At 41.8% G+C, this 24,023-nt stretch overlaps 1 protein-coding gene across 3 annotated transcripts in view; it reads right to left on the bottom strand.

The window, feature by feature from the left end:
* Positions 1–24,023, bottom strand: part of TSPAN14 (tetraspanin 14) — an 86,568-nt gene that overhangs the window by 29,072 nt on the left and 33,473 nt on the right. For 2 of the 3 annotated variants that reach the window (XM_069068390.1, XM_069068389.1), the window contains one exon: positions 9,628–9,725. In XM_069068390.1, the coding sequence (XP_068924491.1) occupies positions 9,628–9,708 (81 nt within the window). In that variant the 5' untranslated portion in view covers positions 9,709–9,725. Of the gene's footprint in view, positions 1–9,627; positions 9,726–12,190; positions 12,210–24,023 lie in introns of those variants that run through there. The other variant, XM_069068388.1, reaches the window with a different exon arrangement.

Genomic DNA, 24,023 nt, shown 5'->3' with positions numbered 1-24,023 from the left:
GTGTGTGTGTGTGTGTGTGTGTGTGTGTGTGTGTGTGTGTGTGTGTGTGTGTGTGTGCGCGCGCGCGCGCGCGCAGCACATGTGTGTGCGCGCATGTGTGTTCCTGTGCGCTCAGGTCGTGCTCTCACATGAGGTTCACGGAGGACCTATGCAACACAAAGTGGGGGATGAGCCTCAGGAAGACATGGGCTGGATGGAACTATGGGAGAGAGTCATGGGGGAGGAAGCCAGGTCCAGCAAGATAAACCAGCAGAATCCTCTAAGCTATACCAGATAACTGGTAACGTGCCAGCCTCACCCAGGAATCTTGCTTTGTCAAGGCTTTCTAAAGCAATGAAAGTGACTTGATGTTATCCATGTGCAGGGTCAGTCTACTTTTCAAGCACCAATTATTCTAGCTCCCTTCAATTTACCCCAGTTCATTCTATCAGTGGATGGGGGGGTGAAGAAGAAAGTGAGGAGGGAGAAACAGGTAAACCTCTAACTTTACCAGTACTGGGAATTCAAGTTTACAATCTCTGTCCATTAATACAGACTCATCAATAGCACCCAGTATTAGAGTGTTGCTATCTTGGTAATGCACCCATGAAATTACATTAAAAGAAAGAAAAAGGGAGGTTACACTCCACTAATAAATGGCCATACTGGCCACTCCAAATAAATGTGGATATAAATATCATGTCATATTTGGTTCTGAATGCCACAATTTAAGTACGATGACATTGACAAGGTGGAAAATGGTAGCCAGGAGAATGATGGAATTTGAAACCATAAAGAGGTGTGGTTGGAGGACCATGGGCTACAGACATAGGAATTCCTAAGACACTTCTCTCAATTCCTTGAAGAGGCTGGGGTCCTCAGGTGGGAAATACTTCATTTAATATTTTTTCAATGTGTTGTTGGGAGTTGCTGATTTTTTTGTCCTATTTTTCTTTAATAATCAATCAGTAAACATTCATTAAGTTCCTACTATGTACCAGGCACTGTAGTAAGAACAGGGTATACAAAAAAAGGCAAAAGACAGTACCTGGCCTCTAGATGATTACAATCTAAAATTCTTTATTGAGATGGCTCTCTGGGAGGGGTTAAGGAAGGGGAAAGGATGCAGGGAGAAATTTAGATGAAGTAAAAATAAAAGGTATCAATAAAATTTATTTTATTTTTCTAATTCCATGCAATATTTGTTTAATATAGAGCAAAGAGGCTGGAAGGTAGATGGGAGGATGGGAGAGAAGGAAGAGCAGAGAAAAAGCACAGAAATCAAAGGTGACCAAATATCTTTAAGTTATATGTGGAAAAGGGATTAGGTTTGTTATTTCTTAGCCCCAAAGAACAGAACTAGGATAAATGGGTGAACATACAGAGACAGATTTAAGCTCACTGATAAGGAAGAATTTCTGAAAAATTAGATATCCAAAGTGGAATAGACTGCCTCGGGAGGGAGTGACTTTTCCATCTCTGAAGGTCAGCCATCAAGTAAAGATTAGACATGCAATTATCCACCATGTGGAGAGTTAACCCTGCACAGAGGAAATACTTATAAATGATTCCTGGCCAGGGGAAGGCTGATAACAGGCAGAGCCCTCCCACTTCTGAGAGGCTCTAAGTCTATAAATGTCAGCTAGGTGCAGGTTGGGAATGAGGAAGAGCTGAGTTCAAATTCAACCTCAGACACTTAGCTGTGTGCCCCCAGACAGGTCACTGAACTTCCATAAGCATCGGTCTTCTCATCTGCAAAATTGGGGTTAATAATAGCTCTATCTCTCTGTGAGGATCAAATGAGATGGTATTTGTAAAAGCTTAAAGCATTACTATATAAATGCTAGCCAGATATTCAGTGTACAGTAATCATAAAATGGAATCTAGCAGGTTCTGACCAGGCTAAAAATATCAAGTCAATGATTAATAATTCTCAGCAGGCACTCAAATATTTGCTGAAAGAATAAATTTCTTCACTACTTGAGGGTCCCAATATATGACAATACATACAAGTGAGAGATGGTCTTTACAAAGCCAAGTGTACTTGAAAGCCCTAAATATGAGAGTCAAATAAATTCCTCCTTTAGCTTTACTGCCCTGACACAGTGAAACCTCATTAATTCAGGGCCCCATTAAAGGAAATAAGAATTCCCTGAAGTTTACCTCTGTACTACCTATGAAGTAAGGGTTTTTTTTTTTTTTAAAGAAATTAAGAGTGCAAATAAGATGGCTGGGGAAATGTTTAACCTATAAAGCTTTTTTGGGGGGGTTGCCTTTTTAGATTTGGACACACTAATTACTCATATACAAATGGCTGCTGATCATATATTTACTTATTAAAGCTAGATCAATAGCACCTTTACTCAGAATACTTAATCAGTGAGCAATTAGTCACTATCTGTCCCCAAAAGTAATAATCTTGCCTCTTTTTAAAAATATTGCCTATGGAAGGTTGACACTTAAGTGGCGGAGGTGAGAGCCCTCAGAGAGATACAGAAAATGCTACCTCTCCAAGTTTTAATGGATTCTCCAATTAAGCATTTGGAGCATCTGCCTCCGAGCCAGCTTGGGTGTGGAAATACCGGCACGCGGGACAGAAAATACAGCATCCATTTTTTTTTTAATTGGTCAGTGGCTGATGAAAAACCTGAAGCATTTTAATTTCCCTTCATCTCACATTTAGCTCCAACAGATGGAGGCAGGGCCACTATTCCACGAAGACCTGCCAGGCAGGGTACACAAAGTACCCAAGCCCAGGAAGTGTGCAGTGTGGCTTTCTCCCCAGGGTAATTCAGTACTGACATCTCCAGCAGCCCATGCCCCCCATTCCAATGCGAATGTCAACAGGGCCCTGAGCTCTGCATAATGTGGCCCAATCACTCTCATCTCTGCTCTGCTTCATGAAGCCTCAAAATGCGATTAGCATCAGAGAGCAGTACAGCTGGAAAGGACCCTTAAGGATCATTTAAGCCAAAATTTCATTTCACAGATGAGAAAAGGGAGGCCCAGGAGAAATCAAGGGACTTGTCTGAGGTCACACAGCTAATTAGTGATAGAGATAATACCTGAACCCTTGTACAACCAAAACCTGAAATTAATCCAAAGAACTTAAAAATGTAAGTAAATGGTTTGGACTGTTCGCTTCAAAGACTACAAGTCCATATGGAACAATGCAAAAGGACCTGGGTTCAAATTGTACCTGACACTTACTACAGATTTTATCTTGAGAGAGTTATTTCTCTCTGGGCCTCAATTTCCTCAACTGTAAAATGGGGGCCTCTAAGTTTTTCCCTAGCTCTAAATTCTACTAATAGGCTGGCCTGATCTCCAAGGCCCTCCCAGGTCTAAATCTTGTAAGATCAAAGCTATGAGCTCTATCTGAGAGAGGATCATTTGAGTCTTTGTACTTCTATCCCCAACACCTAACACATATGAGGTGCTTAATAAACACCTGCAAACAGACAGAATGAGTTGGTCTGAAGAAGATTCAGCATAGCAGAAAGAGAAAAAAACCAACTATGAAGTCAGGGGACTAGAGTTCAAAATCTACCTTTGATACTTACCTCTGTGACCCTAAATAAGCAAATGTCACCTCCCTGGGGCTATTCTCTCATGTATAAATGAAGGAATTGGACTAGAAGATTTCTAAGATGCCTTCCAGTCCAATGCATCTATGATTTAATACAATTTTTTACATCTATGTAATTTAACACAATTATATGCTTTTCTCATGCACTCATGACTTGGTCAAAAGCTGATATGCAAAGAAACCAATACTCATATATATGGCTTCCACCCACCCTATCTCAGATGAAGAGGTAGATTTTCTCCTCGCCAAGGCAAAATCCTTTACAATCCATCCCATCATCTCAGTAGACTGTCCCCTCTATCATCCTCACTCTCTCCCTGTATGCTGGGTGCTTCCCTACTTCATAAAAACATGCCCATCTCTCCTTCACCTCAAAAATCTCTCACTTGACCAGCCTGTGCATGCTATTACTCTCTTTCCTTTTGTGGCTAAATTCTCTGAGAAGGCCATCTACACTAAGAGCCTCCATTTCCTTCCCTCTCACCTCAGCAGTGTGGCTTCCAATCTCATTCCTCAAGTAAAACAGCCCTCTACAAAGTTCGTAACTGCCAGATCTAACAGCCTTTTCTCAGTCATCCTCCTCCTTGACTTCTTTGAAGCTAGCAATCAACTCCCTTCATCTTGATACCCTCTTCTCTCTAGGGTTTCATAATACTGCTCTCCCTCCATCCTCCTGACTGACCTCTCCTTTTCAGTCTCCTTATTTGGATCTTTGTACAGATCATGTCCACTAACAGCTGATGGCCTCCCAAGACTCTGTCATGGACCCTTTTCTCTTCTCCCTCTATACTATTTCATTTGCTGATTTCATCAGCTCCTTTGGATTCAATTATCATCCCTATTCAGATGCTTCTCAGCTATATTTGTCCAGCCCTAACCTCTCTCCTGATCCCCCATCTCCAACTGCCTATGAGATATCTCTGACTAGATGTCCTAAAGATATCTTAAACTCAACATGTCCAAAATGGTACTCCTTTTCTCCCCTTTCTTCCCCAAACCCTTCCCTCTTCCCGCATTCTCATTACTGCTAAAGATACCATTACTCCCCCAGTCACCCAGGTTCAAAACCTGAATGGCATTCGTGACTCTTCATTTTCTCTCCCAGTCCCCATCTCTAATCAATTGCCAAATTCTGTCATCTCTACCTTGTTCACATCTCTCAGATATTCCCCTATGCTCTCACTACCACCACTCTGGAGCAGTCCCTTCCCACCTCATGCCTGGAGTGTTACAAATATCTGATGGCTGGTGTCTTCCCAGTCCAGTTTGTCCTCCTCTCTACTGCCAAACTGATATTCCTAAATAGCAGGTCTGACCATGTTACCCCTGTCTACTTGATCATCTCCAGTGGCCCTCTATGATGACCAGGATGAAAAAAAAAAAAAAGATCCTAGCATTCAAAGCGCTATTCAAAGTCCTTCATAGCCTGGCATCTTCCCACTTCTCCAATCTTCTGACATAATCTGTCATACAGTGACAGTAGCTTCCTTGGTCTTCCTTACATAAGGAAGACCTTCCTTACACATTGCTTCTAACACTGAGCATTTTCAATGGCTGTCCCCCATGCCTAGAATTTTCTTCCTCCTCATTTGCCTCCTGACTTCCCTAAATTCCTTTGGGTCCCAATTATAATTTCACCTTCTGCAGGAAGCTTTTCTTGATCTTCCTTAATGCTAGTGCCTTCTCTGCAAGATCATCAACTGAGGCAGTTAGGCGGTCCAATGGGTAAGAATACTATAGTTAAGAGTCGGCAAGACCCAAAGTCAAATCCTGCCTCATACACTACCTGGTTGTCTAACCATGGGCAAGACATTTAATCTCTCTCAGCCAGTTTCTTCATCTGCAAAATGGGGATAATTTCATCATCTCACAGAGCTCTTGTGAGCATGAAATCCCTTGTGTGGCACTTTATATGCCAATAAAGTGCGTATGCTTTTGTGTTCTCTCTCTCTCTCTCTCTCTCTCTCTCTCTCTCTCTCTCTCTCTCTCTCTCTCTCTCTCTCTCTCTCTCTCTCTCTCTCAAATTCTAACTATTGTTATTACTATCTCTGATTTATCCTGTCTACATCTTGTTTCTAAATAATTGTTTTGCACAATGTCTACCTCATTAGACCTTTATGAACTCCTTGAGACAAGGGACTATTTTTTGCCTTTCTTAGTAATGCTAGCTTTTAGCACAACAAATACTTTACTTAATAAAGGTTAATAAATACTTTACTTGAAATAAACATTTTGTCATCTACCTGTGCTAATGAGTAAGCATTACCCAGAGAAACAAGCTGATACTTGCATCATCTTACTCTGGCATGTTTATGGCAACCAGGTTATAAACCCTGAATACCGACACAGCAAATTATGTATGCTACCAGTTTAATTTTTTACTGCTTCTCACTTAATGCACTGGAAGAAAGTATCCCTCCTTTTATCTACTACTCCAATCTTAGAGACGTGTTCAAGAAAGGGTTCAGCCTGATTATTGTTTAATTTAACTAATCTCTGGTGAAGAAAGTAGCAATACAGTCACAGACATCAGATGAATTGAAGGATGGATGAGTCAGCTCACTGACTAGAATCGGAAAAGTTAAAAGGGCCCTTTACTTTCCCAATTATCTCTCTTTTGGCCTCTCTTTCTTCCCGATACATTTCCCCACTAATTCCCTGGTTAAATGTGAAACTTAACCTCTAGCTAAATAAGACTCAGCATTAACATCAACAGGGTGATTTTTTTTAAGTGGCCAAATAAATAAATATGGGATCATAGGCTTCAGAGGTAGGAAAGAAATCATCTAGTTTAATCCCCTTGTCTTACAGATGAAGAAATAAAAGTCTAGAAAGAACAATGCAACATTACGACAAGATCACATAGCTATTTCAGGGCTCAAGTTCAAGACTTGGATTCAGGAGATCTTCCAGAGGGACTCTTGACATCCCTCCAGGGCCCACAGCCTCAAAAATAACAGAGCCAGAATTCAAACCTAGGTCCTTGAAACTCCCAAGTCAGAGTTATTTTCACAATACCAGCTGTCTCTCTATTCAGAAGAGAAACTGTCAATTGTCAAACATCCCCCTGATATAGTAAGCTGCCCAAAGGAAGATTTCACCTTTAAAAAACAACCCATCTGGTTAAGACTAAACCCCTCAACACCAAAGATCTACAATTATGCCAAATGAAAATCCCTTTTAATAACATACAATCAAGTCTTCATTTGATGTCTCATCGAAACAGAGAGTCAACTTGTTTCTCAGCAGAACACAAGCTCTAGTACAATCTAGACATGAAGGATGAGATAGACAATGTCTCTCTGGCCTAGTCTGAGGACAGCTCAGTTCAGAGAGGATCCTGGCCAGGTTAGCCATATCAGGATATTTTCCACCATTACACCCTTCAAGGACCACATCTACTGAGTGGGGGAGAGGTAGCCATCCCCACAGTCACAGGTCATTAAAGTGAGGCAGGACTAAGATAGCAGGGCTAGAGTAAGAGATAATAAAAACTGTGGCAAGTGAAATAGAATGGAAAAAAGTACTGGATTTGGTATCAGTAGACCTGGGTTCAAGTCCCAGCTCTGACACTACTGGTTTAATCTCTGACAAGACATCTAACTTCTCTGGTCCTCAGTTCCTTCCTCAGTAAAATGACAGGACTGGTCTAGATGATGTCTAAGGTCCCTTTCTGACTTTGAATCTACGATCCTACTTATGTACTGCAGGCAAAGATTTAAAATCTCTAGGTTACTTTAAAAACTTGTTTCAAAGCACATTTACCCCTTTATTCATCTAATCTTATTATTACCCAGTAGTAGGCTTAACAACCATCTCTGCGAAGGGTGCAAGGGTACATAGTCATGACACATTTAATATTTTCTCCATCACTTTCTTCAGTCTAGATGATCAATAAAACCGTAAGTCAAATCATGATTTGTAGCACTTTGTTGATTTCCAGAATATAAATAAGTGCTCATGTTGAAAATTTTAACAGTCAGAGCTGGCTGCAGCAGATCCTTGGAATTATCCTCTAACAAAGTACAGTGAATATTATCCCCATTTTGCAGGTGAAAAAAATGAGGCCTAGCAACCCTAACTAATCCAAGCTCACATAGCTAGTTTAGTACCCAAGTTCAAGACTTGAACTCAAGACTCCAGGTCTGTGACTCTTTCTACTACCCCTAATTCTGCCTCTCTTTCTAAGGATGATCACAGATTCATAGATTTGGGGCTAGAATTTTAAGAACTTGGAGGACATTCTAGGATCATTAATCAAGGAGAAGGAATCTCAAAAGCCATCTAGTCTCATTCATCTCATAGATGAGGAAACTAACGCCAGAATAAATCATCTAAGCCAGAATTTGAATACAAGGCTTCTGACTCTGAATCCAATGCAGTTTCCCCAGTATCTGCAATGCCAGTCTCAACATGAATCTCTTCCCTCCCCCCACCCAGTACAGGAAATCCACTTAGCCCCCTGCTCTATATCCCCACAGATCAAGACAAGAGACCATTATGAACCTAACAGGGCTGTCCGCCTCATTGTCTCTCTTCAGAAAAGGCCATCTCCCTCTACTGTCATCTCCAAAGCCAGCCTCTCTGCTACATTATTCCTTCACTTTTGAATTCTAACACTGCATGCTAACTTGAAAAATGATTAACTCTCAGTCAAATACATTTCCAATTCTGCAGAACACTGATAACATTGCAGCCACCTTCAATCACCAACTGGACCCGCTATAATTTCAGAGTAATGAACTTTTGCTATCTGAATTTGGTGCTCCAAATGTGTTGCTGGTAAACTTAGTACAAGATTCAAGGAGCAAAGAGATTACGTGAAAGGAAAAGGAGGAAAAATAGCTTCAAAGCCTTCAAAAAGAGGTGACTAGTATTCTGCAGGGGGAAAGGAAATATGTATGCAGCCGGAGTTGAACAAGATGGAATTTTTAAAAACTGCATCAGGCAGCATGAATACTATGGAGGAAGATGCTGCCATGTGTATATATATGAAAGATCAGAAGGCCAAGGCTCCTTGGCCTGATCTAAGTGTCAACCACACATGGAAATCACACTAAAACATGGTGGTGGGTGGTGTGGTTTCTTTAATTACCATGGAGATGTCAAAGCACTGTAATTTTGAGATTACAGTTCCACCATCTCAGAAGGCGCTGCCGGGAAAACATTTTTCTTTAAATGCTACACCCATTCAACAGTAGACTAGTCGTGTACTCAAGTTTGAAATTATTTCCTGCTCCCAGAAGAGTAGTCCACGTTTAAGAGTCAAAAATACCAGTTTTGATGTCAGGAGGGAGGACAGGTCTGGTGGTTGAGGTAACTTATAGGATAATAGATATAAACTAGAAAAAAATCTCAGGGTTGATCTAGTCCAATTAAAAATGAGGAAATGGAGGACAAAAGATCTTAGATGATTCTCTAGAGTCGTGTAAGGAAGTTAAAAGGATTTGCACCCAGGTTCTCTGGCTCAGAAAGGGCTCTCTCACTATACCAACCTGTAATTCCATGGCCCTGAGTACTAGCTAAATGGAAGTACGGGAGCCGGGGTAAGGTCTAACAGCGGACAGAAAGCAGCATAAAGGAGAGGGAAGGCTCTATTTCCTCCAGGGTCGGCTCATAATACACCTTCCTTGATGCCCAAATTCAGTCCTATATAATACCCAGATTCCTTCTAAACCCACCCATTTCCACTATTTCAGTTCCCTAAGCACTTACTATTAAAAGCACTGAAATATCAACAAAGAGGCATTTGTAAAAAAAAAAAAAAATTTTAGACTTTCAAAAAATGAAGCAATTCTTTAATGAATTTCCTCCTTCTTTCACCCATTTTCCAGCCAGATGGGAAGTGTGAATACTAAAGAAAGAAGTCAACATGTGGCCTCTTGAGGCATTTCCTGAACCTTCCCTTCCAACCTGAACAAAGTGAACTAGGTACACTCCTGGCCAAACCCCCAGTTTCATCAACACCTCCTCTGGGGCCCTCAACTCCAGTTACTGCTCTAAGAGCTTCACAGAAGAAAGAAGTGACCCCCCTCCCCCAAGGTTCCTCTTACACTCACCCAGAAGACAATGTTGTAGCTGAACAGAAGATATTTGTACCAACAGCTGACTTCAGCATTAGAATATCTGTAATAGTGCATCTTCTGGAAAACAGGGCCTGCACAGAAAGAAGGAAGAAATGAGTTAATAACTTACATTTAAAAGCATCTAACACCCAAACCTCCAGTGCATTCCCCCAACTCCTAGGAGATCAAAGGTGAGCCCAAAATAGAGATGAGAAATTAACCAGCTAGCCAGTGAGTCACTCCATGAAATTAAAATGAAGGAAATGGTCCAATTGTGTGAATTTACTGTAGTTGGTAACAGATTGGGGAAGGGGGGAGGCATGCCAGTCTGGGCACTGGCTCCCTACCAATGCCAGACACAAGTACGGGGGAAACAGATTCCAAGGTGTCTTTCCAAAAGGAACAAGGATTAAGAAATAATTAACTGTCTTCATTAATTGGAGCAGAATAGTTGTCGTTGTTCAGTGTTTCAGTCTTATCCGACTCTTTGTGACCCCTTTTGGGGTTTTCTTAGCAAAGATACTGGAGTGGTTTGCCATTTCCTTCTCCACCTCATTTTACAGATGAGTAAACTAAGGGAAAGAGGGTTAAGTGACTTGTCCAGGATCACACAGCTAGTAAGTATCTGAGGCTAGATTTGAACTCAGGAGGATGAGTCTCCCTGACTTTAGGGGGCTGAGGCTCTCTCCACTGCATCACCTAGCTGCCCTTGGAGCAGAACAGTAAAGGCTATCAAAACGGAAATGGAAGGGAGAGATAACAGCTCAGAAAGAAAAAAAAAAGATCAGGATGGGAAACTATAAAGGAAAATTTCCAAAGTTCTCTTCCTGTGGGTTCTAAGGAGAAGACAGGGCTCAAAAGCCTATGTGCACATTCTCCCTAACTTCATCAGCTTAGGTCTGCCTCGTTCCCTTCCTACTACACTAACCAAGCTAATCTGACAGTTAGATTCAGAGCCTTGCTCATTCCTGTGTCTTTATCTCTGATTATGCTATGAATGCTCCTGATGCAGAGGTTATCATTCAGTCATTTTTCAGTCATATTCGAATCTTTGTGATCCCCATTTGAGGTTTTCTTGGCATGGTTTGCCATTTCCTTCTCCAGCTCATTTTACAGATGAGTAAACTAAGGCAAACAGGGTTAAGTGACTTGCCCCGGGTCACACAGCTACTAAGTTAGCTGAGGCCAGATCTGAACTCAGCAAGATGTCTTCAGAACTTCTATTCACTGCACCACCTAGCTGTTGCAGAGGATCTGAATTCAAATCCCAGATACTTGTTTCCTGGGTGTCCTTAGACAAGTAATTTTCTAATTCTTATATCTGTGCCTCTGACCATAACAGAAAACCTGGGTTCAAGTCCTAGGCTTAGCTGTTTATTTTACTTGTGTGATCTTGGGGAAAAAAAATCACTTAGCCTCTCTAGGCTTCAGTTCCATCTGTAAAATTAGGGGGCTGGAGCAACAGTCTCTAAGGTTTCTCTACATCTACATCTATCATCAAAAATGCTTTCTCTCCCCAGCCCCACCCAGTCCCACCCCACATGTGCCTTCCTATTAATCCATGGGCCTCAGTTTCCTCATCTATAAAATGAAGAGGCTGGAAAGGTCTTCTTACAGTTCAGCCTTTGAATTCATGTTTTCCATCTCCTTGTAAAATGTGCTTAGAACTCACTTCTCAAAAAAAATCTCAGATTAAAGAGTGACCAATTCATACCTACTCAGCCTGCATTATATTAACCATCAACTAAGGATCACAGCATGTTGTCACTTGAAGAGATTCTTAAAGATAATGTAGTCCAGCCACTTCATTTTACAAATGAGAAAAATGAGGCCCAGAGTCTTGCCCAAGGTCATATATCTGAAGCTGGAACTAGAATCCAGGGCTCCAGACTCACAGTTCAACGATTCATGGAATTCCTTGATAGTGCCTCCCTCCTTGGGTCTTGTTGGGAGATCAAAGGGCCAAGCATCATCTATTTCTTCTGTAATCCCACTAACAGCACCAAATACAAATTCTACCACAATGGGTTTTTTTCTACCCACTTTTTTTTTCCACTATGATGGGAAGTCTTAATATCTACTGGTCCTGTACAGGTATTCTCCTTTAAAAAAAAAAATATGCACAGTGGGGCGGCTAGGTGGCACAGTGAATAGAGCACCGGCCCTGGAATCAGGAGGACCTGAGTTCAAATTCGTCCTCAGACACTTAACACAAAAACTAGCTGTGTGACCTTGGGCAAGTCACTTAACCCCAACTGCCTTCCAAAAAACAACACAAAACAAAAAAAAGAACATTTTGGCGGCTAGGTGGTGCAGTGAGTAGAGCGCCAGCCCTGGAGTCAGGAGGACCTGAGTTCGGATTCAGCCTCAGACACCTAACACACACACACACACACACACACACACACACACACACACACACAACTAGCCATGTGACCTTGAGCAAGTTACTTAACCCCAATTGCCCTCCAAAAAAAAAAAGCAAAAAAAAAATATGCACAGTATTTATTTGCCTTATGATAAAACCAGTTTCTTTAAAAACGTCTTAGAAACTTACTAGTCATACAACTTTTAAAGTTCACGAGGGTAGGATCAGCTTCCTTACTCAGCAATGGATGGCCAGAGCAGAAACTTGGGATAACTTTTTGAAATAAGACACAATCTATATCCAGAGAAAGAAGTGAGAAAAAGAAGTATGTATAGATCAATTTTACACATGCACGCGCGCACACACACACACACACACACACACTTTTCTGTATCCCTTCCAGGAACACTGTATGAGGTTTACGTCTTTCTACACAAAATCCTTGAAGGCCACTGCAAACCAGTGAGTGATGCTTCCCCTAACCATGACGGTTCTGGAACTAGACACTGCCTCTCATGTGCAGTGTAGGTGCTTAATAAATGTGTACTGGATTAAATTTGGAGAAAACAAAGATAGTGCCTTAAGTTTCCACATGGGTCAAGTTCTGCAGAACAGTGAAACAGCTTCATGAGCCTTCAAAGGCAGGTCTCCTATAATCCCACTCACTCATTTCCCACCTACCACCTAAGCTTCACAAAGGTAGGAAAGTTCAAAAGGACACTTCAGGTAAACATTTACAGAATGGAGGAGGGGGGGTGGGACCTAAGCAGAGCAGGAGACAGTCCACCACCAAGCAAAAAACCCATCATCACAGAAACCTGGGCCTGCAGCCGGAAGAAATTCCTTGGGGTAACTACAGAAACATTCCTCTTGAATTCCACAGGTGGTGAGGATATTTGTAATGCTTTAGAAAACCAGACGCATCCTAGTACTAATCTTTACATTCTCTCTCAGAGAAGGGCATTTTAAGAGTCTCTGGGCCAATAATAGTTAATTCTTCATCTAACAGTTAAGAATGATGGAAATGAATGGAGCAAAACCATATCAATCCTTTGAGGACCTAAAATGTCATTGGCCTGAATAGCAGTTCCCTCCATGGACAAAGGCTGCAGACAAGCCACGGCTCAAACCCTTCCCAAACTTAGGGACATATACAGTCCATTACCAGGCTCATGTAATACTCTTTTTTCAACCCAGGATCACTTCTAAATCAAGAGGACACCAGTAGTGCTTTAGTGGACGTGGGGAGTTCAGAAATACTCAACACCAGAACAGATCAAAACACATCTACACCCATGATCTAATACAGAAATCCCAGGCAGTTGCTAATGTGCTGAGAAGGCCCTGGACAAGTGTCCAGGGTTACACTAATAAAAAGTGTCAAAGGCAAGATCTGAAACTAGGTTTTCCTACATCCAAACCCAGCACTTTCAAGAAAACAATCTCTCCAAGAAAATAATTTGTTCTTTATTTTTTTTTTTTTGTGGTAACAAAGAACTAAACACAAAGTGGGTGACCATGAACAGGGCAGAGAATGATTAAAATGATGGTACATGAATGTATGGGGCTGCTGTGATGCCATAAGACATAATGGATATTAAAAATTCAAAGATATATAGGAAGCCTTATATAAAATTATGCAAAAATAAAAGAAACACAGAAAACAAAACTTGTTATCGGTCAGTCATGTTCAACTCTCTGTGAACTCATTTGGGGTTTTCTTGGTAAAGATACTGGAATGATTTGCCACTTCTTTCTCCAGCTCATTTTACAGAGAAGGAAACCAAGGCAAACAAGCTCATGTGACTTGCCCAGGATCACACAGCTAGTAAGTATCTGAGGCCAGATTTGAACTCATGAAGGAGTCATTTCTGGTTTGAAGCCCAGTGCTCTATCTACTGCACCACCTAGCTGCCCAAAACATAAGTTACAACAATATAATGGAAACAACAACAACAAAAATTGAATGCTGTATAATGTTAATGAACAAGTAACCTGGCCCAGGAGAACAGTTGAGAAAATGCACCTCCCTCCCTTCTTTGCAGAGGTTGGAGTCTAAGAGGCTTAACTGATGTGTCAGGTTTTGCTGACCTACTTCCCCTCTTTTTCTTTATACCTGGTTATCAAACCTCATTTTCTGGATAGTATGAAATATATATATATACATATATGAAACATATATAAATATATATGTATATATGTATATACACATACATATAAAATACAATGGGGTATATTCGGAAATGAAGATATAAAAACAAGCAACATTAATTAAAATAAAAAGAAAATAAGTTTCTCAGTGTTTCCTGGGTTGGATAAGTATTCAGGGCCATGTTAGATTATTTGGTAGATTGGAAGAAAGAACAGAGATCCTGACATCCAGCAGACTTGAATTCAAGGGCTGGCTCTGACAGAGAATAATTTGTTTGACCTGTCTTAAGTCTCAGTTCCCTTTATCTATAAATGTTGATCATTACAGTGTACTAGACCAGTGAGGTCAAATTCAAATAGTAACAGATCCCTGGGGGTGGTATGTTGACTTAGAAAATAGCAAATTAACTTTATCTATATTGTGCTTTTATTTATTTTTGTCACACATTTTCCAAATACATTTTAATCTGGTTTGGACTACATCAGGGATTTTAGATGGAGAAATGTTAGAGAAACAATACATAACTCTATATCCAGGGTCAAAAACACAAACAACAAACAAAACCAGTTAAGGGAATAAGCCCTTAATAATATACAAGGTCAGTTCAGGCTGCTTAGAGGATCTGACAGGACCCAGTCCACAAAGGTCCCAGCGTGTCCCTCTCCATCTCACAGTAAGCTCTAAATTGAGCTCTAGAAATCCTCTGGACAAACAGCTTACTTTCTAATGTTTAAAGCAAACAAAAAGCAAAGGTCCTAGAATATATCACACAGTCAAATGAAATCACCATCAAGAAAGCTCTGAATAAAAGACCCCTGTTACAGAGATGATCCTGTTTGATAAAGGCAGGTAGGGATTAGAAAGAAAAAAATGTACCTAATAAGGTTAGGAGAACAAGGGAAAACAGAGAGAAATCAGAAAAACACAAACATACCTGACAAGACTGAATAAAATACCTGTATGTGTGTGGAATCAAACTAGTTTGGCCTAGCAAAAAAAAGTCCTGGATTCCCATCCAGGAAGATCTGAGATCGAATTTTATATTAGATACAGTCTATATGACCTTGGGAAAAACTACCCCCTCTGAAGCTGCTGGGGCCCTCAGGCCTCACAATTGGCATAATTACTTTGTTGGGCTCTCTCCAAAGGGAAATCTCTACAAAAACTCAGTGAGTTCAGAAACCCCCATGAAATCCTCACTCCACGGTATAGGACACATCATGTAAGGGGACCACAATGCCTGAACCCCAAGCCTCAGCAAGTGAAGAGGGTATTTGAAGCTTTGGAAAAAGCTTTAAGCAATGTCTCTAGGCCCTGCAGGATGAGCTGATCTGGTCATCACAAAGATGAGAGAAGAAACTCCAGACTGGGATTCTACTATTAACTGTCTTAGGCTCAGTGGGCTCAGCTTCAAAACAGACATGACAGCACCCACCTCCGAGAGTTGCTGTGAGCATCCCAAGAGATAACAGGAACAAAGTATTCTATACACTTTAAGTGTGAGTTATGACTACAGTGCCAGTTGTAGAAAAGGTCTATCAGCCATGGCTAGTACCTGACCTTTGCTCACTCAGGTGTTTACACAGGCCTGAGTGAACTTGGGGAGAGAGGAGGGCCATTCATTGATAGAAGGTAACCCCTCATCTCCGTGTTCCAAAATCAAATCAATCATTCCCCTCCCCCATTATCAGAAATATGGGAAATATCATATAAGTGAGTATTAGAGAAATAAAACAGTGCAGCCCAAATGTCAATAGTTTCAAGTGACTGAGGTAACAGGGACCACACCTGAATCTATAAAGGCAATTTACCAAAAAACCGGTTCTACTTTCTGGCCCAATACCAGATGGAGCCTCCCTCCTGGGCCCCTGCAGAACTGTTGTGAATGAGCATCAAAAGAAGTCATATGCAGAGTAAAGAGCTGTTCACAACTATAAAGGGCTATATATAACACAAGCTATTATTATATAGAATAATAAAGATAGCACCAATGCCACAAAGTCCTACTCTGATGCCTCAGCTCAGAAGCATGCTATGACAAGCCTTAACAATCTGAAAAGACTCAGGGTCTGGGCCCATTTAAAGACTCCAAGTCTGCTGACTAAGAATGCGATATAATGGAAAGAGTAGTGGCCCTGGATTCAGAAGAACCGAGACTGAATCCCAGCTCCGATGACAACTACTTTGTGTGACCATGGGCCAAGTTATTTTAACCTCTCTAGACATCAGTTATTCATTAATAGAATGAGGGGTTTGGACTACAGGGCCTCAGAGATCCCTTCCAAGGCCAAAGCTATGATCCCAAGGTCAGAGATACTCATCTCCAGGCTGACTAATGAATTTTTCAGCCACAGCAACTCTCAATGACTATCTTCTAAGTCAAAAAGAAGCCACAATCTGGATCCTTGGGAGAATTATCTGTGTAGCATCTTCAGGGTCCTGAAATAGCTGCAGGAAGGGAAAAAAAGGTCGGCAGAATTTCTTGCATTCTCAGAATAAGGTTTATGCAAAAATAGCCTCTGAGAGCAAAAGAGTGAACCTTTAATGAAACCACAGGGTTCCCCCCCCAAAAAAAAAAAGGAAAAAAGGTTGTTTTGTTATGTTGTGAAACAAAGGAGTAGTCTTGCAGCCAAAGATCTGGTCAATTACAATTGAAAGATAACATCTGTCAGTATGATGACTGACCAAACACAAAGTAACACAGATTCCCAAATGAGCCCTGAAGGGCTACTTTTCTGGCCTATTTATTTAGTACCAGCCCCTCCAATTAAAATTCAAGGACATATCCCAAGAGGGACTAGTCAGCTCTATAGAAAATGTCCTTTAAGAGGAAAAAAAAAAGGGCGCTGTGAGGTATGAAGCTTATTTTTACTCACTAGCAAGACCTGCCCCAGCTACTCGGTGCACTCAACTGCCCCTCATCTTTTAAAATAGTTTATATCTGTGGCGAAGAGAAGAGAAGGAAGGTCACCTTTCAGTCGGCAATGTTTTATATGGGTACTGATCTAGCCCTGAAAACTAATCATTCTGTAGCCAGCACATTTCTGAGGAAAGCGAGCCGGCAAATGTATGAAGGTTAATGAATTTAAGTGGTTGCTACTGTGACATCAATTTAATACAAATCACGATAAAAGTACTCTCTCAGAAGTCCTTTTGCAGCCAGTAAGTAAAAATATATTCCCAGCATCCCCCCTTCATCTCAAATCCACAATGGAACTACCCAAAAAGACAGGCTTCTGATTTTGATATTTATCTCACTGCTGCAAGGCAACTCAGAGAAATCAGGTTGTAGGAAATTTCTAAAAATTAAAAAAAAAAAACTGGAATTTTACATAGTTCCAGAGAATTTAGAACCTAATCTCTCCCTAACTCACTCTCTGTCTTGGTCCCAAGGGTCAGATACGAATGGGAAAAAATGTAACAAAATATTTTCATACCTCCTACAGAGGGATCATGGTACCAATGGGAAGAGAATGGACATGCTGAACTTGGAGTCATGGGAGCTGGGTTCAAATCCCCACTCTGAGCTTGCTCCTGGTATGACCTTGGGCAAGTCCCACTTCATTTCCTATGGTCTTGGGTTTCCTCAATGGCAAAATAAGGGCGTTGGACTAGATGGGCTTAGAGGACCCCTTCCTATCCTTGCTCTATGACCCTATGGTACTCAGCACTGCATTACTGCCTACACCTTGCCTTGGTTTGCTGAATGGGCTATCCCTTCCTCCTTAGCCAACCTTTGTACTCCTGTCTCATTTTTCACCCCTGTAGGGTGTATAGAGACTGCTGCTAATGTAGAGATTCCCTCCACTAATGAAACAGATAAAAAATTTACAGGGGTAGAGAGTTGGTTGATCAAAGCACTCACTGAGTAGTTTGCAACCCATGCTCAAGATAGGATGTGTTGGGGCAGGTAGGTGGCACAGTGAATAGAGCACCGGCCCTGGAGTCAGGAGTACCTGAGTTCAAATCTGGCCTCAGACACTTAACACATACTAGCCATGTGGCCTTGGACAAGTCACTTAACCCCAACTGCCCTGCCTTCCCCCCTCCAAAAAGCAAAAAAAAAAAAAAATAGGATGTGTCAGATACAGGTCTTCCTGATTCCAAACCAACCCTAGATCTGCTGCTGCCATGCTGGCCTCCTTAATTCCCTCCAGTCTGGCTTCCAAAGTTTCTGTTTTTGGTGGTGATGACCCTATCTAGTTCCTCATCCAATACAATCTCAAAAGCAATGATGTCAGAGGTCTGGCACAGACTGAGTTTGTCCAGAAACCTATGCCCAAAGCAGAAAAGGAGAAATAAAACCAAGAGGAAACCCTTGGGATACTTTATTTAAATTCATCACTGAGATCTCAATGTAATCCTGCTCAAAGCCAAAATCTACAATTTAATTTAGTATGTGCTCCTACTTTGCTATAATTGCTAATTCCCTAACACTTGAATATTGCTTTCCTAAGATGACAGTTTGTTGTTCAGTCATTTTCAGCTGTGTCTGACTCTCTGTGACCCCACTGGGGGTTTTCTTGGCAAAGATACTGTAGTGGTTTGCCATTTCCTTCTCTAGCTCTTTAGCTGGATGAGGAAACTGAGGGTTAAGTGACTTGCCCAGGTCACACAGCTAATAAGTGTCTGAAGCCAGATTGGAACCCAGGAAGATGAGTCTCCCTGACTTCAGGACCCATACTTAGCTGCCCAACTATACCAAGTAAGAATAATAGCTCACATTTACATGGCAAGACTTTATATCCTATACATTGTCTTATCTGATCCTAACAATAGCCCTGTGAGAAGGGTGCTTCTGATCTTATTATTCCCATTTTACAGGTATAGTAACTTGATCATTATTGGTCAGATAGCTAGTATAGGTTGGTGGCAAGATTCAAACCCAAGTGTCTGGATTTCAAGTGCAGTACTTTTCCCTACACTGTGCTATTGCCCACCCTAACACCAAAATATGGTCACTGAGTCACCTAGTATTTGAAATGCCTTGCTATGTAGTTGAGGAACATTCATTCCCCACCACTGCCTACCTATGTGTTTATCACCTAAGTAGGTATCATGGAAATTCCAGAGCTTTGGAACTAGAGGGACCCTGAGAGACCACATATCCCAGCCTTCTATCCGATACAGGAATGTCTTCATTTAAGCTGCTGCCCTAAACATCTCCAGTATGAGATAGTTCACTATCTCACAAAGGGCTATCCCCAAAAGGCTCGTCCCCTAAAATGGAAGAGGGTGCAAACTGTTGCTTAACAATAACAACATACATTGACAAAGTATTTTAAGTTTTCCAAAGCACTTTACACACATTATTATCTCATTTAACCTCAACAGCAAAAAGGATATGAGCAAGAACTTTGGCACAGCCTTCCCTGTTGGCCATGGCTCAAATCAAAACTACCCTGAGTCAACCAGGGGGTGTCAGGCATGAATACTGGTGCTGCTGAGCACCCTAAAGGCTAAGTCCCCTATCCTCTTCATCTTCTACCCAACAGGTTTAACTGGTTCTTGTTTAGTGAAGGATGATTTATCATTCTCTCAATCCCCTCAGCCTGGAATTCTTTGAATCATCTTTGACTAATCTCTTCCCCTTATCTATTATATCAAGCTACTAAGTCAAATACATTCTTCCTTCAGAGAAAGAATTATTTTCCACTCCACTGACACCAGAACAGTCTGGGCCATGATCAATTTATACCTATATGATTGCAATAGTGACCTCCGGATCATTTCTTTAAGATGGCACAATGAACAATCTTGGACTTGGAATCAGGAAGACCTGAGTTCAAATTTTGCCTGAGAAAAAAAAAATTACTAGTTGTGTGACCCCGGGCAAGTCACTTAACCTCTGTCAGTCTCAACTGTCCTACTGATCAGGGCGGTTGTGAGGATCAATAAAATGACATATGTGAAGTACTTTGCAAACTATAAGCTGAAACATAAATGTTAGCTATTACTGTTTACATGACTCCTCTGAAACCTTCAATTATCCCCTATTTTCTATTCTATTCCCATCAAGCTTCATTTTGCTGCTTGACATTCAAGGCCCTCCATAACCCGAATCCTACCTAGTTAGTGTCATGGCCTGCTTTAAGAAACAGCACGAGGAATAGAAATATAGCATTTGTTCTAGCTATGATAGGGCAGGGTAGCCTGGGGAAAATCCAAGGTCATGATCAGGGAAAAGGCAGACAATCTTCTGAGCCAGAGTTGTCAAAAATCAATAAGAAGGCATTCAAGCAAATGGGCTAGGCGGGGAGGAGGTATCTGAGACTGGAAGAGATAAGGCAAGTAGGCATGATAGCACTCATGGCCCATACATCTTTTATGTCAGGAAGGTATGATGATCTCAGGCCCCTCACTTGGGACCCATCAAATCTTGGAAGACATTGCTCTGCCATATTGTCTCCCTTCTCTCACTGACAAGTTCCTTCTGGGTGCCCCCACTTTGGAGCCTGGCCTCATTCTCCTCCTGGCACTGCTTCCAACCCTCCGCATTGCACCAGCACGTCCCTGACTCAAGCACCTTCTTTTCCCTCTCTGCTCCTTGTTTTTCATCTCCATCTCGTGTGCCGCCTTAGAGTGCAACCTTCTTGAAGGTAAGGACTTTCTTTTTACTTGTCTTTGTAAAGAGCTGATCAGCAAAACTGCCTGGTACACGGGAAGTACTTAATAAATGGGTGCTGCCTGACCATCCCTTCCACAGTAAATTCTGGCTCAACAGCAAGGCACTGCCATCATTCCATTGGTGGACAGGAGTGTGCCTGCCCCTCTGAGCTGGAAGACTGAGAACACAGGTAGACATGCTTCCTTCTCAGGTCAGTTGTCCCACACTCATTCTCTCCCAAAAGGCTGAATTACACATGCCACCTCACTCCCCTCCATTTGTCCATCTGCTAAGAAGAGAAATCTATTCTCCTTCCCTGCGTAGGTTCAGGAAGGATATGAGGAATTGAGAGATCTAGCCAGATTTTTTTTAAGTGTCAGAAATTCAGTCAGGGGCGCCAGGTAGCACAGCAAGTAAGAGCACCGGCCCCACAGTTGGGATGACCTGGGATCAAATCTGGGATTAGACACTTAGCACCCACCCAGAAACAGCTAGCCGTGTAACCTTGAACAAGTTACTTAACCCGGACTGCTTTAAAAAAAAAAAAGAAATTCAGTCAAAACAAAGACTGAAATGACTCCCAACTTTTTCAACCAGCTTGATGCCAACCCAGTCCTTCTAGGCAAAGGCCTATGATAGCCAAGGAGGTGTGTCCACTTGAGGGGAAATGGAAGGGCTGCTTCCTAAAATGCACCACTTTTCATCTCACCAGGACTGCCTACAAATGAAGCAGCTGCACACAATGCAAGCATGCCCCTGCCCCCGAGATTCCAGGAGGCAATTCCAAACAAGAGAAGGGCTCAAAGTAGAGTACACAGCCATCTCCCTACTGCCAAATCAAGAGCATCCTGGGGTCACTAAACATTTGAAGTACTGTCTGCAAAGATGTGCAAGATATCACCTGTTCAGACACTGAAAGCAAGTTTAGATGGAGGGTAGGAGAGAGGAAGAAAGGAAGGGAGGGCGAAGGAAGGAAAGAAGGAAGGTAGGAAGGAAGGAAGGAAATAAGAAAGAAAGGAAGGAAGGAAAGAAGGAAGGGAGGGAGGGAGGGAGGGAGGAAGGAAGGAAGGAAGGAAGGAAGGAAGGAAGGAAGGAAGGAAGGAAGGAAGGAAGGAAGGAAGGAAGACAAATTATAATTCTAACCCTGGGGGGAGGGGGGAAGAGAGGTACAGGTAATTGGGGGAAAGGAGAAATCTATCATTTTTCTACAGCAGTTTCTCAGAATCTCCACCATTAGGCTCTAGGCAAGGTAAGATGAACAGAAGGAAGGAATGAGTCAGAGAAAATCATACTTATATCCCCCATTTGCCCTGTCCCAGTACCTTCCTCCTTGCACCCCTCCCTAGGCTCTGTCCTAGAAACAGAATGCATATTTATCCAGGTTTTAATCAGGTTCAAATGAACAAGTAGGCCCTTGAAAGGGAGAAATAATACAAAAAAGGAAATTTATTGCAATCAGAGTAGGCTGGGAGGGAGACAGTTGTAGGAATATTACAAATCCCAGCTGACAATGTTTTGGAATCTCAGATCTTTCCCAGGACTAGCCGGTCCAGCCACCGCCTCCTCCTCCACCAGCAGCCTCACTGAGTCAGTCCCACTCTTCCCCACCCCTTTAGATAAACCTAAAAATTAAGCAGTGGTCTTTCTGATTCTATCAGCTGGGCCTTTGGGGGATGGTAAAAGGGAGGAGGGAAGCGGAGGACCCTTGAGTGAACATGGTTCTATGCAGAAGCTGATATATTTTTTTGCCTCATCTAATGACAAACCAGTAACAGGTACCCTGACATCAAGACCTCCAAAAGTAGAAAACTGTCCTTCTCCTTTTCTGAAAGTAGCTGCTTGACTTCATGAAGTTCACAAAATTTGTTGGTTACTAAAGAACAGACAAGCTGTTTCTTTAAAACATAGATACGCTTTAAAATCTTTAGGAGTAGATTAGAATGCATGGTCTTTGAGGGCAAGGACTGTTTTAGCCTTGCCCTTCTATCCTATTTATACCTACTGGCATGCAGTAGGTGATTAATAAATTCTCATTGAATTGATCTATAAAAGAAATTCCTCACCCCACTGCTCCCAAAAGCAATTTCCAAAGGGGGAAAAAAAAAAAAAAACAAGCTATGTCTGATAATCCATTCCTGCCTGCCCAAGGCTGAGCAGTGCTCAGAATTCACCACAATAAGAAGTGATCTGCTTTTAAAGTTACAGTATCTCACCTGGACAACCCTCTCTTCCAATCCAGGGCATTTGTTGTCCTCTCACAGCTAACACTAAGGCATTTAGGTTTCTGAGTTCCGAAATTCCTCAATTCTACACAATTCCTTGCCCCCCCCTTCCCTCACTCCCATACACACTTGGCCTCCAATCACTGTGGATGATTCACCAGGAAATCTCTTCCAGCTCAGGAGCAGGGCAATCCCAAGGCAGTCCCAGTGAGTCATGGTCCAGTAAAATTAGTTGCTGCTTCTGGGTTTCTTTGTTTTATTAGTAATACCCCTGGTGAGCTGGGATAAGGATGGGCAGGGCGGCCTATTCAGTGCCTCACTCAATTCCAGACAAACTTTCCAAATGTCAAATGAATAAATGACCTCTCTTCTATCACAGTGGAGGAGTTTCGAAGGCCAAGCCAGAGCACAGATATGCACAGACTCAGGAGAAAGTGGAGAATTGGATTTGAAGTCACCACCTGGCTATTTATTAGTGGCATCAGTTTGTTTCCTTAAACTGAGGGAATGGACCAAATGGTCTCTTAGGTCCCTCCCTGCCAGCTTTAAACTCTTACGGACCTAGGAAATTTGTTGATTCTTCTGAAAAAATGTATAATAAAATATTTCCATCAATACAATCACTCTGAATGTTATTCCTAATTTTTATATGCCCAGTGTTGTCAACATGGGGCATAATTATACAGGGTGTCCCAAAAGTCTTAGTGGAGTTTTAAGCTAAGCTATCAAAGCTTTAAACTGCTATTTTTAAAATATCTTCTTGAAATTTTTAATACTTCAAAGTGCACTAAGACTTTTGGAACACCCTGTATATAAAGGAGAGAATGTCAGAGACAAAACGGACTGTGATTACATAAACTAGCAATTTTAAAAATGGTTCCCATAGGGGCCTTATTAAACCATAGGATTAAAAAATTTAGAACAGGATTGGCTAGGTGGTGCAGTGAATAGAGCACTGGCCCTGGAGTCAGGAGGACCTGGCCTCAGACACTTAACACACACACACACACACACACACACACACACACACACACACACACA

This window comes from Petaurus breviceps, unplaced genomic scaffold (assembly GCF_028583685.1).
Source record: "Petaurus breviceps papuanus isolate PSGF00001 unplaced genomic scaffold, PetGlider_PUasm1.0 90762, whole genome shotgun sequence".
NCBI classification, from domain to species: Eukaryota; Metazoa; Chordata; class Mammalia; order Diprotodontia; family Petauridae; genus Petaurus; species Petaurus breviceps.
Note: the sequence above shows the minus strand (reverse complement) of the source record. Positions and strands in the feature narration are given on the sequence as shown.